General features: G+C 34.9%; 1 protein-coding gene across 2 annotated transcripts in view; it reads left to right on the top strand.

The window, feature by feature from the left end:
* Positions 1-15,000, top strand: part of PBX3 (pre-B-cell leukemia homeobox 3) — a 200,612-nt gene that overhangs the window by 150,045 nt on the left and 35,567 nt on the right. For both annotated transcript variants that reach the window (XM_012721596.1, XM_004677327.2), the window contains exon 2: positions 3,495-3,736. In XM_012721596.1, the coding sequence (XP_012577050.1) occupies positions 3,495-3,736 (242 nt within the window). The remainder of the gene's footprint in view (positions 1-3,494; positions 3,737-15,000) is intronic.

Raw genomic sequence — 15,000 nt, 5'->3', positions numbered from 1 at the left:
TACTTTTCACATCTGCAGCTTAGTATTGTGAAGGGTGTGCGTTTATTCGGAGAAAGCTTTGTAATAATTCTGACCCGTAATTTATTTATTGCCCTCCGAATGCAGCCGTGTATGCAGATGCTCCCTCCCATTATCTGTGGGGCAGGTGCACAGCATGTTGAAAGACAGCTAATTAGGATTTGCTGAAAGATATGCAAAAACTGCAGGCTTATAACAAAGCCAAGTTCATTGTTAAACAATGTTTTACTGTGTTTGTATGATTTGTCTAAATCTTAGGGATACAGAAATGAATGTTGTGGTTGTAAGTAGATTGCAAATAGGGTGCCCTTTTAAAAAAAAATGTTTACAATGCTATGATCACCGAGGAGATGTTAACTTTGTAAGTCTCTGTAAATGTCCCAGTATACAAAAAAGAATGCCCACTTTTTAAATTCTTGTTTTCTCACGTTTCAATTTCAAGATATTGTTTGATAACATCACCTGGCTTATTCATTCTGGCCTTTGCAAATTTAGTTCATTAAAATGTTTATAGGTGCCCAGAGGAGTAGGTGTTAATGATTGAAAGCCAGGTGTGACTTTGACAGATTAGTAAACTAATAGTGAATGGCTAGGTAGCTCGAAGAGTAAGTTGAATGTAAAGTAAGAAAATAAGTAGAAATAGTCAAGTTAAAAGATAAGTTTTTAAAACTAGGTATTACTATTTAAAAATCCACAATCATGAGTTTGCTTCCACTATGAAAATTCTTCAGTATTAAGAAGTAACCTTGATGTTGAATACTTGCAATACGCTTTATTACTTTTTGTTGAAAGGAATTTGAACCTTTTTGTCAGGAAATGATTTTTTTATTAGTTTTGATGCTCATAATTTATAAATCCACAAGGATAACATTTAAACATACCCCTCCCCCCCGCCATTTGACGCAAACATCGAAGTGTTGATTTACTTAAAATTTTACAAATAAGAGACATTCATCACAAGAAGAACATATAGCAGCTGAAATGAAGTATTTTTCATTATCTTTATCTGTGAGTACTACTATTGAGTTTAAGGGCTGCTGCCGGTTGGTATGGTGGTGATGGTTTATACACACATTAGGTATAGAAGTGCTGTAAATGGCTAGTTTGTCTGTTCTATTTCTTGCTGAAAAGTTTCCTTCTCTCTTCCTTGTAGGGCATCTTGTTTGCAATATTTGTAATAATTTTCACCAGGGTGTTCCCCTATTAGAGGATCTCAGCAAATATCCATAAGGAAAAATGTCAATGTTTCTAGACACCAGGGGGTCCCTGAGCATAGATTTTTAAACAAAAATGCACTTTGGGGAGAGCACCAGTAGCTTTGTAAATAACAGAAACAAAACAGCAAACTCACAAAAAGTGTGAGAAAAAAAATTAGCTTAGGGAGATATTTCTAAATAAATAATATAAAATGAAACAGAGCCTAAAGTGCAAGATAAGAAAATTACTCAGCAATTTCTCACTGCTTGCAGAAAGCACCAGAAACTTGGTATGAGCCTGTCTAAGTCAAGAGATTTTAACATGTAACAGATGAACCAGAAGGGAGGCAAAACGCAAGACGTTAAATGAAAAGTACCAATCTAACCAATATTACTAGTTCTAGATAACCTAACTCTAGCTTCTTTTTAGATCTAGAAGCAATAGCAAATCCATGCTTATTCATCTTTATCCATCAATATGTTGATACTGATTTTTTCTTATTTAAGATGGTTACCTAACTTTTTGGTTCCCTAAATGAATTTATTTTCCTACTATATTATAGTTTTCAAACCTTATTTAATCACTTCTGAACAGGCAACAGATATAATTTTAAATTATTGCAGGTTAGTTTATTACTCAGTTGAAATTATTCTGGAGTATGTTTTTAAATGAAAGTGACAGCTTTAAAATGTTTTGGGGGAGGAAATTAAAGTTGTGTGTTTGAGTTAAGACAACCAAGATTTCTGTCATGCTGTGGGTGTAATTCAGGACATCTAGGAATGAAGTCTGTTCTTAAAAGAATTGATGATGGTTTTAGGTTAGCATATAAAATTACAGAGCTGGTGCTCAGCTCAGTACTTGGCAGCTTATGTATGTTACTGTCATGTAAGTTACACTCGACACAGAATGTGCACCACTGTGGATAAACAACAACAGTCACAGATGAGAAAAGCAGAATCCAAATGGAGACATGTAAGATGCCAACTTCCTTCTCAACCCCTTCCCCAAGATGGCTTGTAACTAGTGTGGGGAACCTGTTTTTAAACAGATTTACAGAGGTTAATTGGTCTGGGATATTTTAGATTAATTACACATTAATGAAAATGTTGATTTTGAGCTATCATGACTCCAGTGTTTTTTATACCATGATAATTATTTTAAAACTTTGTCTTCTGTATTGTTGAAAACATCTTGGCAGGAAGCCTGTGTGACCTGATTAAACCTATGAATTGTCAGCTGTGTCTATAGTACTCAGATGAGGTTGCTGACTGGGCATCACTTAGGAAGTTCTTGATTTAAAAACAAAATTAGATCGAGACCACTGTGCCCATCACCATATTGTCATGTCGATGGTACATTTTTAATACTGTATTTAGTGTCCTGGTTTTATAGTTTGCTGGCGATTGCTTAACAACGTTCATTTAATAATATGTATTTTTTCAGCATAGCTAATTATCTCATAATGTATGTATTTCTTTTCTCCTTTGAAATTACATGATGGAAAAGCCCATCTACTCGTTTTATGTTCTAATTTTTGGATCTAGCTCATGAATTAATTATTCCAGGAGTTTATTTGTTTTGTTTTGTTTTTTAAGATTTTTATTTATGCATACAGACCTGGGGTGCAGGCCAGAGGTACAGGGGTAGTAGAGGATTCACCAGAGACAGATTGGAGGGCAGAACAGGTAGACTGACTGAACTACACTGCTGAGGGGAGCAGCAGGAGGGTCAGGAGAGGTCTGCTGTGCCATGTGGATCACCTCCAGGACTAGGGATCGAACGTGCACTCATGTGGCTACAGCTAGCTTGCAGTGCTGCACTTTAACCCATTGTGCCACCAGGGAGGGCCTCTGAGATTTTTATTTCTGTTCTTCCAACTGTTCAGAGAAAGAGAATAACCACCATTGGATGGGTTTGCTTGGAATCATGTTGTTTCCCACCATAATCTTAAAATGTTTATTTACTCCTTCCTCATTTTATGCTTAAATCACCTAAATCTGGGCAGGTTGGTTGTTAGAATTTTCTGAGAAACCAGGGTTACTTTTTTCTAAGGATCTGATCTGGGATAATTAAGAAGGGGCACTATTAGAAATTCTAGGATGCATGTAATTATAAGAATTTTCATACTACTCATGCTTATTAATAAATGGGAAAAACTAAACTCCCACATGAACTATAGTACACTGAATGTTGTTTGATCATTTTCTCAAACAAAATACTCACACTGTTTGTCCTGTTTCTCGCTTCTTCTCTCTGTCTCTCTCTCTCTTTCCTTGAAGGTCTCAGCATCAGAGGAGCCCAGGAGGAGGACCCTCCCGATCCCCAGCTAATGAGACTGGACAATATGCTTTTGGCAGAAGGGGTTTCAGGTCCTGAGAAAGGTGGGGGATCGGCGGCAGCAGCTGCAGCCGCGGCAGCCTCTGGAGGTTCTTCAGATAACTCTATTGAACACTCAGATTACAGAGCCAAATTGACCCAGATCAGACAAATCTATCACACAGAACTGGAGAAATATGAACAGGTCAGCAGCCGCCACTCTCATAGTCCTGCACAAACCCTCTATCGCTCTTCTGTTAGACTGTGCTAACCAATTCTGAGGGCTGTGAGGGGTAGGTGTTAGCACAAAGAGCAAAAATAAATAAGGTCAATGCAAAAATCCAAGTCAATTGTTGGATTCATGAAATAAAGTCCCTTTGAGATTTTGACGGTGAAGCTAAAGCTATTTTGTCTCATCTACTTGTTTTAGTTTTATTCATTTTTTACACTCATGTGCCCTTACTACACACCTGTGGCCATCCTTCCCCTCTAACCTTACTAGCTGGTGTTCTTCAGACTCTGTATAATTAATATGTATGCACTGGCCTTTTTCATAAACTCCAACAACTTTTTAAGGGAGATATTGCATACTTAGCTCTTCCTCCTATGTTGTGAATTCCAGAATCCTAGGAATTCTCTTAATTGTGCTAGACAATAGGGGAGGGAGCTAACTTCACAAAGTAAGCAGGTTCTAGCCTGTCTTTCTGAGGCAGAGACCATCCAGAATAATTACAGGCACCTTGGGGCAGAGAATATTAGGCATTATGTGCTAAGTATGAAGTAGAGAAGTTATTCTGGACAATTATATGAATCAAACTTGAGATATATATTTGATTTTAAACTGTGTCATTGTTTTATGTACCACCAAGAAAAAAACTTAACACTGTTTGATTTAACTATCACTTGTCACTGATTGTAAAATGCTACCAAAATGTACCAAAATGCTACATGAAACCCACTATTATGGTAACATTTAAATGTATCCTAAGTAAAGAATATTATGCAGTTGAGTCCTAGGAAATGGGCATGATTTAAAGTAAAAAAGAGTTGTATGTTGGCAGTTTTATAGAGTTCAGCCTAGAATAAGGAATGTCTTAGATGCCCACTACCCAGGTAAATAATTATCAATACTCATCAACCTTATTTTATGTATGTACCTACCTCTATTTCTCCCTTTTTGGTAGAGGATTTTAAAACAGATCTTAGGCATTGTATTATTTTACCCATAAATATTTCACACTGTCATTGGGTACTCATAAAGTCCAAAAACCTTAAAATACTGTTGGGAGTCTTAGTTTTAAGAGTGGTTTTTCTTCATTGCTTTCTCTAATATTCTGTATACTGTAATATTAAGCAAATGTTGAATTCTGTCCTAGAGATGAGTGTGTTATGAGGAAGGGTAGAAAGATTGTATAGCTTTATCTTATAATGCAATATAAATTAATATCTTTTTTCCTGGCTAAGTGTTTAGGGATCTCAAACTGTATCCTTGGTCTCATTTGTAGTAGGAATAATTTTTGATGGAGTATGTACAGATACCAGTTTTGGGAAAGTTATTGTATATATGTACGTGAAAAAAATTGAGCTTTCTGATTTGACATATGAATAATTGAGAGTAAACAAAATAAGTCATGGTTGAAAAGATTGCCTTGAGCATAAACAGTAGAAAATGTTTCTAATTTGTAGTAAAATTCTAATTGTATAACTTTATGTTAAATATATCTATACATATTTACTAAAAAAGTACTCCATCACCTTGCATGGAAAGATCCATAATGTTAGGGGCAAATGGCCTGACTTCACTGGCTGGGGATTAAGGTGATTCCTTTTTATTTCCTGCCCTGTTTCTTCATTCAGGCCCCACCTTTTTCTCCCCATAGCCCAATGGAGGTTAGGGAAGCTGCCATCAGTCAGCGCTGTTAAGGGTTTTGTTTTGCTTTCAAAATACATACACCAGAGTTTTTCCTGACGCAATTAATTGTATATATCTTTTTAAGTATCAAATTGGAAAATCAGTCTTACAATGTAATGAGTTTTATTTCTAAATATTTTCAGTAGTAGTAATTTTTAAATGTACATTTAAATGTATATTTCCATTCTCATTTTTAATAATTTTAGGAGGAAAATTACAGATATGAAATATATACAGAATTATGGACAAAAAAGTGAATGATGAGAAGCCAGATTCAACGGAGTTTTGGTTTACATTTTCTCCCATAGTTCTGAATTGTTTCAGACACACTGCTGTATCACTTCATTTTCTTGAGGTGTCCATAGCTTTTCTATCTTAGTGCCTAAGTTGGTAGCATAAGAGAGTTTTGACATGAAATGTTCCTTTTCTTTTCAAATCTTCGGGACACAGGAATTTATCTGGAACAGGCCTTTCAGAAATATGCTTTGGAGTCACTGGAAATATAACTAAGTGAGACAAAGTGGTAGCATTTCTAAAATAGGTGGTATTATAATTTCCAATTTACAGATGAGAAAGTAAGATTTGGGTTAAGCAATTTGTCTATTGTCATGTATTTCCTTAGTGTCAGAATCAGGCATTGAATCAATTTCTGATAATATGCCTTCCTTTTCCATTGATTTATGCTGCTACTTATGAAGAAGTAGAAAATATTTCAGGTAGGTTCTGGTTTTCTCAGATTTGCTCACATTGGATTGCATTTGGCATAAGATCAGCTAGAGATGGAAAAAAACTGTTTTAATCACTTTGTAAAAATTATCTATTTTTCCTGCTAAGAGTGAACATGGCCAGTCTGAGTAACAGAGAATTTATTAGTCGATAGGCAGGAGGAGCATATATGTTAAGGAAGAGGCTTCATCAGAAAATTGTGTTGAGTCTCTTACTAAAAGAAATAAACTACACTGGCATCTTAGAGCTATTCACTCTACCATGTATTGCAATGAAGCTGTAATGAAAATGTATCTGAAGCCTGTTTAGATTTAGATTGCCATAAAATTAACAAATACCACCACTGCAGTAAATTAAAGTACCTTATAAACACAGTCACATTTACAAAGCTAAGCAGACTAGAGCTAGTTTGAGCAAAATTAAATACAAGCTGCAAGGCTGAGTTTTATGTGGGTGTCTTACGAATGGTACTGACTTTAAAATCTTGTCTTTTCTTTTTTAAGAAAATGTCCTTTGGTTCTATATCTCCATTATGTGGGTGCAGATATGATTTTTGATGGTAATCATTCAATTTAATTTATAAATGCTTTTGAAATATTAGGCACAGAATATATATTAGAGTAAGGTTCTTGAATATTACAACCACCCAAAAGAAAGCAAAGCTCTTTTGCCTTTCTCTTGTTGATCCTAAAACCCAAAGGAAAAATGATAATTTTCCAAAGCTGCAGCAACTGTCTTTTAATACTTTATTATGGATGCATTATTGCTTCCCTTATTAGCCCAGAGAACCAGAGAAAAACTGATTTTTTTTTTTTTTGGTCTTGATTAGAAGTAAGTTTTGAAGACTGCTTATACTATATACCTTTCAAATATTCAGTTTTTTTTTTTTTTTTTTTTTTTTAGTGGCTCTAAAAAGCAGCCTTGGGTTTATTCAGGGTATTTTTTTTGTTGTTGTTGTTGTCAAATATTCAGCTATTTTTAAGGATCCAGTTATTAGAAATGGTAAATTGCTAATGACTTTGAACCAGGGGACCTAGAAAGCCTGTTTTTAAGAATCGAGGCCTTCTTGCTTCTTCCACTTCTCTATCAAAGGAAAATGGACATTGGTTTTGCATATGAAATTTTGCATAGATGTTTGGTATCTGATAAAAAGGAAGATATATCCTGCCCCGTGCAGCTCTCCCCCTTTGCTTGTACTAGAAATGCTTGTACACAGGCAATTCACCTCATAATTTATAGCTGCTATATAATAGAGATGACATATTGAAAGCTATCTACTATAATTATATTGAGATACATTTTTGCTGAAGGCAAAAGTGTTGTAAGGGTCCCAATCCTCCCCAAGCATCTGGGAACCTGCTTGCTGAGTTCACAGATGTCTTTTGAATTCACCTCAAATCAGGTAAAGCACTGGAGCCAAGCATGTACACTGAAGATGCTCAAAACCAATTAAGTGCTATTTAACTACTACAGGACTTTCAGGTTACTAGGGATTCTTGGGGGAACGGAGAATGAATGTGAAATCTAAAATCACTATAAAGGCATGACCCTTGTGCTTATTGTGTATCTCAGTACTATTACTACATGCTTACATTTGTTGACAAAATCTCCTTTGCTTATAAAAGAATTTTATTTTTATCAGATTAAAAGATGCTAGTGCTTTTATACTAGAGATTGTACAGACACAAACTTCTAATCCCATTTTTCAGTCTCTTCTTAATAGTTAACTGGAAAATATAAAATGGTACTAATCTCATATAAACTTTATATTTTATATTCCCAAGGAAGATGTTTGTCATTCATTACTCCAAGGAAAGGGTTTTTGTCAGTTTCCAAACCAGTTTTCCTTGGTTCACAAGAGTGTTTGTGTGTTCCTTTCTTCTCTCCCAACTTTAGTTTATTAACTCCAAGTACCAAATGCATTATAAACAAATGCCTTTATATTTGAATACTCCTTTGTTTTTCAACTTCTTTGGAAGCAGTGTTTGTATTTATTCAGATAAATTGGAAGGCCACCAGAGTAGGGACTTGCATGAAGAATAACACACACACAGAAAATGTAAATTTCATATAATTTTCATTTTTATTGTCAATAACTTCCAATTGCTATTAATTATGTGTAAAGAACTTAATGTTGATTATATAAAATAATCCTTACAAAACTCTCATAATTTCCTATGTCATATAATTAGGTAAGAAGTGTTGAATTATTATAATAGTTACTTATCTTTGTAACTGTTCCTTAAATATATTGCTCTCATTGTATTATAGTTGGCTTAGAAGAATCATTAAATATTGACTTTTCCTAAAATAAGGGTTTGTTGATTTAATAGCCATTCCATAAATACTGCATCTGTACTATTATACTAGATTTATTTGCAAGGTTATAAAATGGAAACAGGCATATTTGAGAGGTCAGACTTTTTTTATTTTTATAAATAAAACTCACAGAAAAAAGACAAAACAGCCCAACTACCATCCATTGTATTTCCTGCACTCTAACCACCCTTCTCCCATCTCAGTTACTAATGTCTAACATTTTATTTTTGTTTTGTTTTGTCAGTTCATCTACTCTGTTTTCAGGTATTGGTGATAATATAGGTGAACCATTTCATTATCTGTGTTTATCTTTCTGACTAATTTTGCTTCATACAATGAGTTCCATTTTGTTGCAAATCGTCATCTATCCTTAAAGCTGAATATTTTTCATTGTGTGGAACAGACACACACAACACATTTATCCAGTCATCTCTCAGTGGGCATTTAGTTGCTTCCATATATTAGTTATTGTAAATAATGTTGATGAACATTGTGGGAAATATAAGTGTTAGGGTTTCTGACATCCTATTCTTCAGATAGACATCCAAAAATGAGATTGCTGTGTTATATGCTAGTTAAATTTTTAGTTGTTTGAGGAAGGGTCCAACCATATTACTTTCCAAATTTGCTGCATCATTTGACATGCCCACAGGTGTTCTTCTTTCTCCATATCCTGGTCAATATTTCTTAGCAGTTTTTTTGTTATAATCCATTCTTACAGGTATGAGATGATATTTACTTGTGGTTTTGTATTGCATTACCCTTATAAGAAGTGAGGATGAACTTTATTTCATGTCTGTTGGTTATCTGTATATCCCTTTTGGGAAAATGTCTTCAGATCTCTGGCCTATGTTTTAATTGTGTTGTTTGGGTTTTGGTTGTTACATTGGATAAGATCTTAATATTCTTGGAAAGTTATATATTCATTTCCTTTGCTGTAGGGGTCAAATCTCCAAAGACATCTCTATCATTGATGTCATTGGATATTATCACCTATGTCTTCTACATATTTTGTGGTTTTGGGCTGTACAGCCAACTCTTTATCCATTTTGAATTTATTTTAGTTTGTGGAATTAGAAAGTGATTCAGTTTCAGCCTTTTACATGTGGCTTCCAATTTTCTAAGCACCATTTGTTAAAGAGATTTTCCTTTCTCTATTGAATGGACAAGGCTCTTTTGTTATAAATTAGGTTTTGATATATGTATGTATTATTTCTGGGCTCTCAATTCTGTTCCATTGATCTAAGTGTCTATTTTTATTCCAAAACCACACTTTTAGAATTACTTTTACTTTTGTTTTATAATGTAGAATAAAATTGGATAACATAATGTTTCCATTTTTCTTCTTTTTCTTAAAAAAAAAACAGCTCTAGTTACTTGAGTTCTTCTATGGATCCATATAAATTTTTGTATTTTTTGCTGTATTTACTTTAAAAATAGATAAAAATGTTGATAGTGATAGCATTGAATCTGTATATTATTTTTGTTACAATGTTCATTTTTACTATATTAATTCTCTTCATCCATGAATGTGGAATATCTTTCTATCTCTCGTGTCTGTTCTGTATCTTTTTTTTTTTTTTAAGATTTATTTATTCATACAGAACTGGGGTACAGGCCAGAGACGCAGAGGGTGAGAGGATTCACCAGAGACAGAGTGGGGAGCAGAACAGGCAGATCAATGAAGTACACTGCTGAGGGGAGCAGTGGGCGGGTCAGGAGAAGTCTGCCACACCATGTGGTCACCTCCGGGGCAGGCAGGAATTGAACTCATGCAGAAGTGGCTTAAGCTTCTTAGTGCAGTGCTTTAACCCGCTGCGCCCCCAGGGGGGCCCTGTTCTGTATCTTTTAATATGGTCTTACAGGTTTTACTGCATAAAAACTATACCTACTTTGTTAAATTTATTTCTAGGTATTCTTTGATGTGATTATAAATGGGATTGTTTTCTTAATTTTTTTTCCTTCTTGCACATTATTTGCATATAAGACTGTGACAGTTTTTTGTGTATTGATTTTATAGCCTGCCAGTTTACTGGCACCCACTTATTGTTTCTAATAACTTTTTGGTGGAAGCTTTAGGATTTTCTATGTGCGTTTTATCATGTACAGATAAGGATAATTTCACTTCTTTTCTAGCTGGATTCTTTTTATTTCTTGTTTTATCTCATTGTTCTGTGATGCATTAAATTTCTTTTTAAGATTTATTTATTTATGCATACAGAACTGGGGTACAGGCCAGAGGTGCAGGGCTGGTGAGAGGATTCACCAGAGACAGTGGGGAGCAGAACAGGCAGATCCACTGAAATACACTGCTGAGGGGAGCAGCAGGCGGGTCAGGAGAGATCTGCCGCGCCATGTGGGTCACCTCCCGGGTGGGGATCGAACTCATGCTGCAGTGGCTTTAACATCTTAGTGCTGTGCTTTAATCTGCTGCGCCACCAGTGAGGGCCTGATGCATTAAATTTCTAATAGAGATTTTTTACTTTGCTTTGAAAAGTGGATTGTAGAACAGAATATGATGTATTTTGAACAGTTAGCTTCTCTATCTGGTCATAAAGATGAATTTGTTTTTTGGTTCTCTCACTGATCCATTACCAAATTTCCTCAAATCAGTACGTACTTATTTTACAATTTTACATTCAATGATGTGAACTACAGGCAAGAAAGTAGTTAAATCTTGAATTCACAACTGAAAAAAGCACCAGCATAAACCAAATAAAACCCTAACTAAAGACTTCCATCTTGAGTGTAAGCCAGTGTTTGGATTTTGAGGAGACAGTAGCCAATGAGTACCCCTAAAAGTATTGTTTAAATCCAAAGATCTCAAATCTTCAAATCTTACTTAGCTTGAAATTTTTGCATGATTTTTGCAAGCCGCCTTATGTTTCATTGAAGTAACTTTGGTTTACAACAATGTATATATGATTTAGGAGTTTAGTTTCATAACTCTCCAGATTTATGTTACTACATTAACATAAGGAATTAAAACTCTGATATTTAAATATTCCAGTTAACTAAGGTTTTTCTTCATTTATTTTTTTGACACTTGCCAGGAAATTCTTAATTGATGATTTCACTTGGATAAATAATAAGGCAATGAATTTTTTTCCCCAATGGCTATTTTAACAGCATAGTCTTATACTTGTGATGGAGGACATGATGAATGTTTGAAGTGAATATCCCACATTTTATACAGCATCCGATACCAGTATGTGGCTAACCACATACTAGTTGCTCTTCAAAGCAACTCTACAATCATTTGATCATTCTCACTGCATTTATATGTTTTAAAAAATGGACACCTTTTAAGGAATAGGAGATAAGTCAGTACTGCGCTTTGCTCTGAAACTGGCACAGTCGGTGCTGTAAATGAGGTTGTAATTTACTTTCAGTGGTATAAAGGAAAAAAAAATTACTTTGCCTAAAGTGTATGCATCTTTCTTAAGGGTGTACCCAGATTTTAATTATCTAAATGTAAATACTTAACGAATTTTACTTAGAGTAATGAGCTAAAGTGCACACTACATAAATGAGATGTTCTAATTAATCATGTATGAACTACTGGTTAAAAGAAAAGCTATGTGAATTCTGTGAATGTTGGGCTATTGCCAAATTGCTAATCAGCATTTGCATTCATAGATGACTTCACTTAATAAGTTGTGAGACATTCAGCAAATGTTTTAGGAAATTATGAGTTTTTAGATGCAGAAACTTTTTGCCTTTAATCATTTCTTTTTTCCACATGAGCCTTTGGCTGATTCTTAGAAACATAGGCAAACATTCTTTCTAGCAAAATTAAAATATAACCAGAGACCAATGAAGAGCACTAACACATGAGGTATCACTCACATAGGAGTCTTGCATTATTTATTAAGTCATGTACCCTGTCATAGATATATGTTACCATGATGTATGAGCTGGGTTTATAGGAATTAGTAATGTCACATGCATAAATTAGGAATGCTTACAGCGATTCTCCAATACAGAAATTCTCAAACTTTCAATTTTAAGGCTCAGACTCTTAAAATTATTGGAGACTCTGAGAGCTTTGGTAGGGTAGGGTATAGCTACAACATCTACTAAAAATAGAAGACAAAGGTGGAAAAGTTTATTATTTTAAAATGACTACAATAAACCATCATGTTACCCTAAATGACATATTTTAAGAAATGAAATTTCCTCCAAAAGTCAACATTTAGTAAGAATGGCATTATTACTACACTTTTGCAAAATTCTTTAGTGTTGGACTTATTGGAAATCACATGTATTATATCTACTTCCACAATCTTTTATATATAGTTGAAGTATATAAAGAGCATTTAGCCTCATGCAAATATGTCATTGGAAAAGCATAGAATATGCTAATAGCCTTTTCTGAGAACTGTGAATATTTTTCTTTGATATTTCCCCAAACTTGACAAGTTGTAGTTTCTTAAAGGTTCAGTGTAAAGTTTGAATTCATATCAAATAATTCCTTTGCAGTCTTTTCCTTTAAAATCCATTGCACTTTGAATGGCTCTTGTACCTCTGAATATTTTTGTAATGTCATACATTGATTATTTGGAAAATATTGCTTTCACTAAATTTTGTCTATCTTCCAATGTTGACTTACTTCATTATATGATATGGAAGTATCATATTTAGTAATATCAATATAATCAGAAAGTCTGCTGGGAAAATGTCAAGCTGATAGTGGTAGATGCAGTTTTTCCAAAATTACAATTTTTACCATGGCACAGTTGCTGTCAGCTATTTTCCTTGACATGACAGTCTCACTTGGTTCATTTTAGAGAAAGCATTTGCCAGATATCTAAGTTTGAATGATTATGATATGTTGACTTTGCTTTCAAATAAAATTGATACTCTGAGGAAAGCAGCTTCAGATCACAAGCTAAACAATCACGGTCCTTCTTTGACATGAAGTACAATGCTTTTGTGTAGTCTTAGGTTGAGATGTGATAAAAATCATCGCTCTTGCTTCATCAAGGAATTTCCTAAGTGAAACTGTCTTTTTGTGTGTATGCATGAGTTTAAAATAAATAGAAGCATCAGGGATTGTCTTTAGTCTACAGGTGCTGTAGATCTGCACTGTCCAGCACGCTGACCTCTAGCCACAGGTAACTGTTGAGTACTTGCTAGTCTGGACTGATAGTGTGCTATAAATATACAATATATATGAGATTTCAAAGTGTACCCCTGAAAGAATGTAACATACCTCATCAACTTTTCAAATATACTGTGTTGAAGTGTTCATATATTTCAGATATTGGGTTAAATAAAATGGCTTAAAATTAATTTTATCTGATTCTTTTAGTTTTTATGATGTGGTTACTAGGGAATTTTAAGACTTCATGTGTGGCTTGCGATATATTTCTTTTGGATAGCATTGCTATAGAGGAAAGTGATTTTAGTGGCCAAATTTATTTGCAAAAAGCTTGGTACAGCATTTCCTTTTGAAGATTTATCGTGCATATTGACTTACTAGAAGTACTGAAAAGTCCTGCAAAAAAGTCTTAAAATTTTGGTTAACTCTTCATGTTTCAAATGTACTGTATTTTTGGACCATGAATTTTTTTTTAAAAGATTTATTTATTTATTCATACAGAACTGGGGTACAGGCGAGAGATGCAGAGGGTGAGAGGATTCACCAGAGACAGAGTGGGGAGCAGAACAGGCAGATTCACCGAAATACACTGCTAAGGGGAGCAACAGGCGGGTCAGGAGGGATCTGTCACGCCACGTGGGTCAGCTCCCTGGCCGGAGATTGAACTTGTGCAGCAGTGGCTTCAGAGAGCTCCATAATGCGGTGCTTTAACCCATTACACCACCAGGGAGAGATCATGTTCTCTTTTTTTTTTTTTTTTTAAGATTTATTTATTTGTGCATACAGAACTAGAGTAAAGGCCAGAAGCTCAGGAGCGGCAAGAGGCTTCACCAGAAACAGAGTGGGGAGCAGAACAGGCAGATCGACGAAGTACACTGCTGAGGGGAGCAGTGGGTGGGTCAGGAGAGGTCTGCCGCGCCATGTGGTCACCTCCGGGGCAGGCAGGAATTGAACTCATGCAGAAGTGGCTTTAGCTTCTTAGTGCGGTGCTTTAACCCACTGCGCCACCAGGGAGTGACAGGACCATGAATTTTAACAGGTAACTAACTAGTTTACAGAAGTGTAGTAAACTGATCCCAGTTTAGGAATCACTTCTAGTTTACCTTTCTTCATTTTACTGATGAGAAAACTGAGGGTAGAGTTTGTTAAGTTATATAATTTTGAAATTTATTAATGTCTTTTTAGGGAAAGTGCAAGACAAACTAGGTATACACAGTTTTGGCTGGGTGACTATTTGTTTTCATTTTAGTGTGAGATAGCTGTATATAGCAGGGGAAATCTCAAATTTCCTTTTCCTTAGTTTAGGTTTTGTAATGATAGCAAGGACTTCTGATTTTAGAACCGCAAAGACCCTTAACGGCTTACTGTGTCATAACTGAGAACCATAACTCTGTGCCTTTTGTACTTA

This window comes from Condylura cristata, unplaced genomic scaffold (genome assembly GCF_000260355.1).
Source record: "Condylura cristata isolate star-nosed mole 26May11 unplaced genomic scaffold, ConCri1.0 scaffold00006, whole genome shotgun sequence".
NCBI lineage: Eukaryota > Metazoa > Chordata > Mammalia > Eulipotyphla > Talpidae > Condylura > Condylura cristata.
The sequence above is the reverse complement of the archived record's forward strand: the minus strand, read 5'-3'. Positions and strand labels throughout refer to the sequence as shown.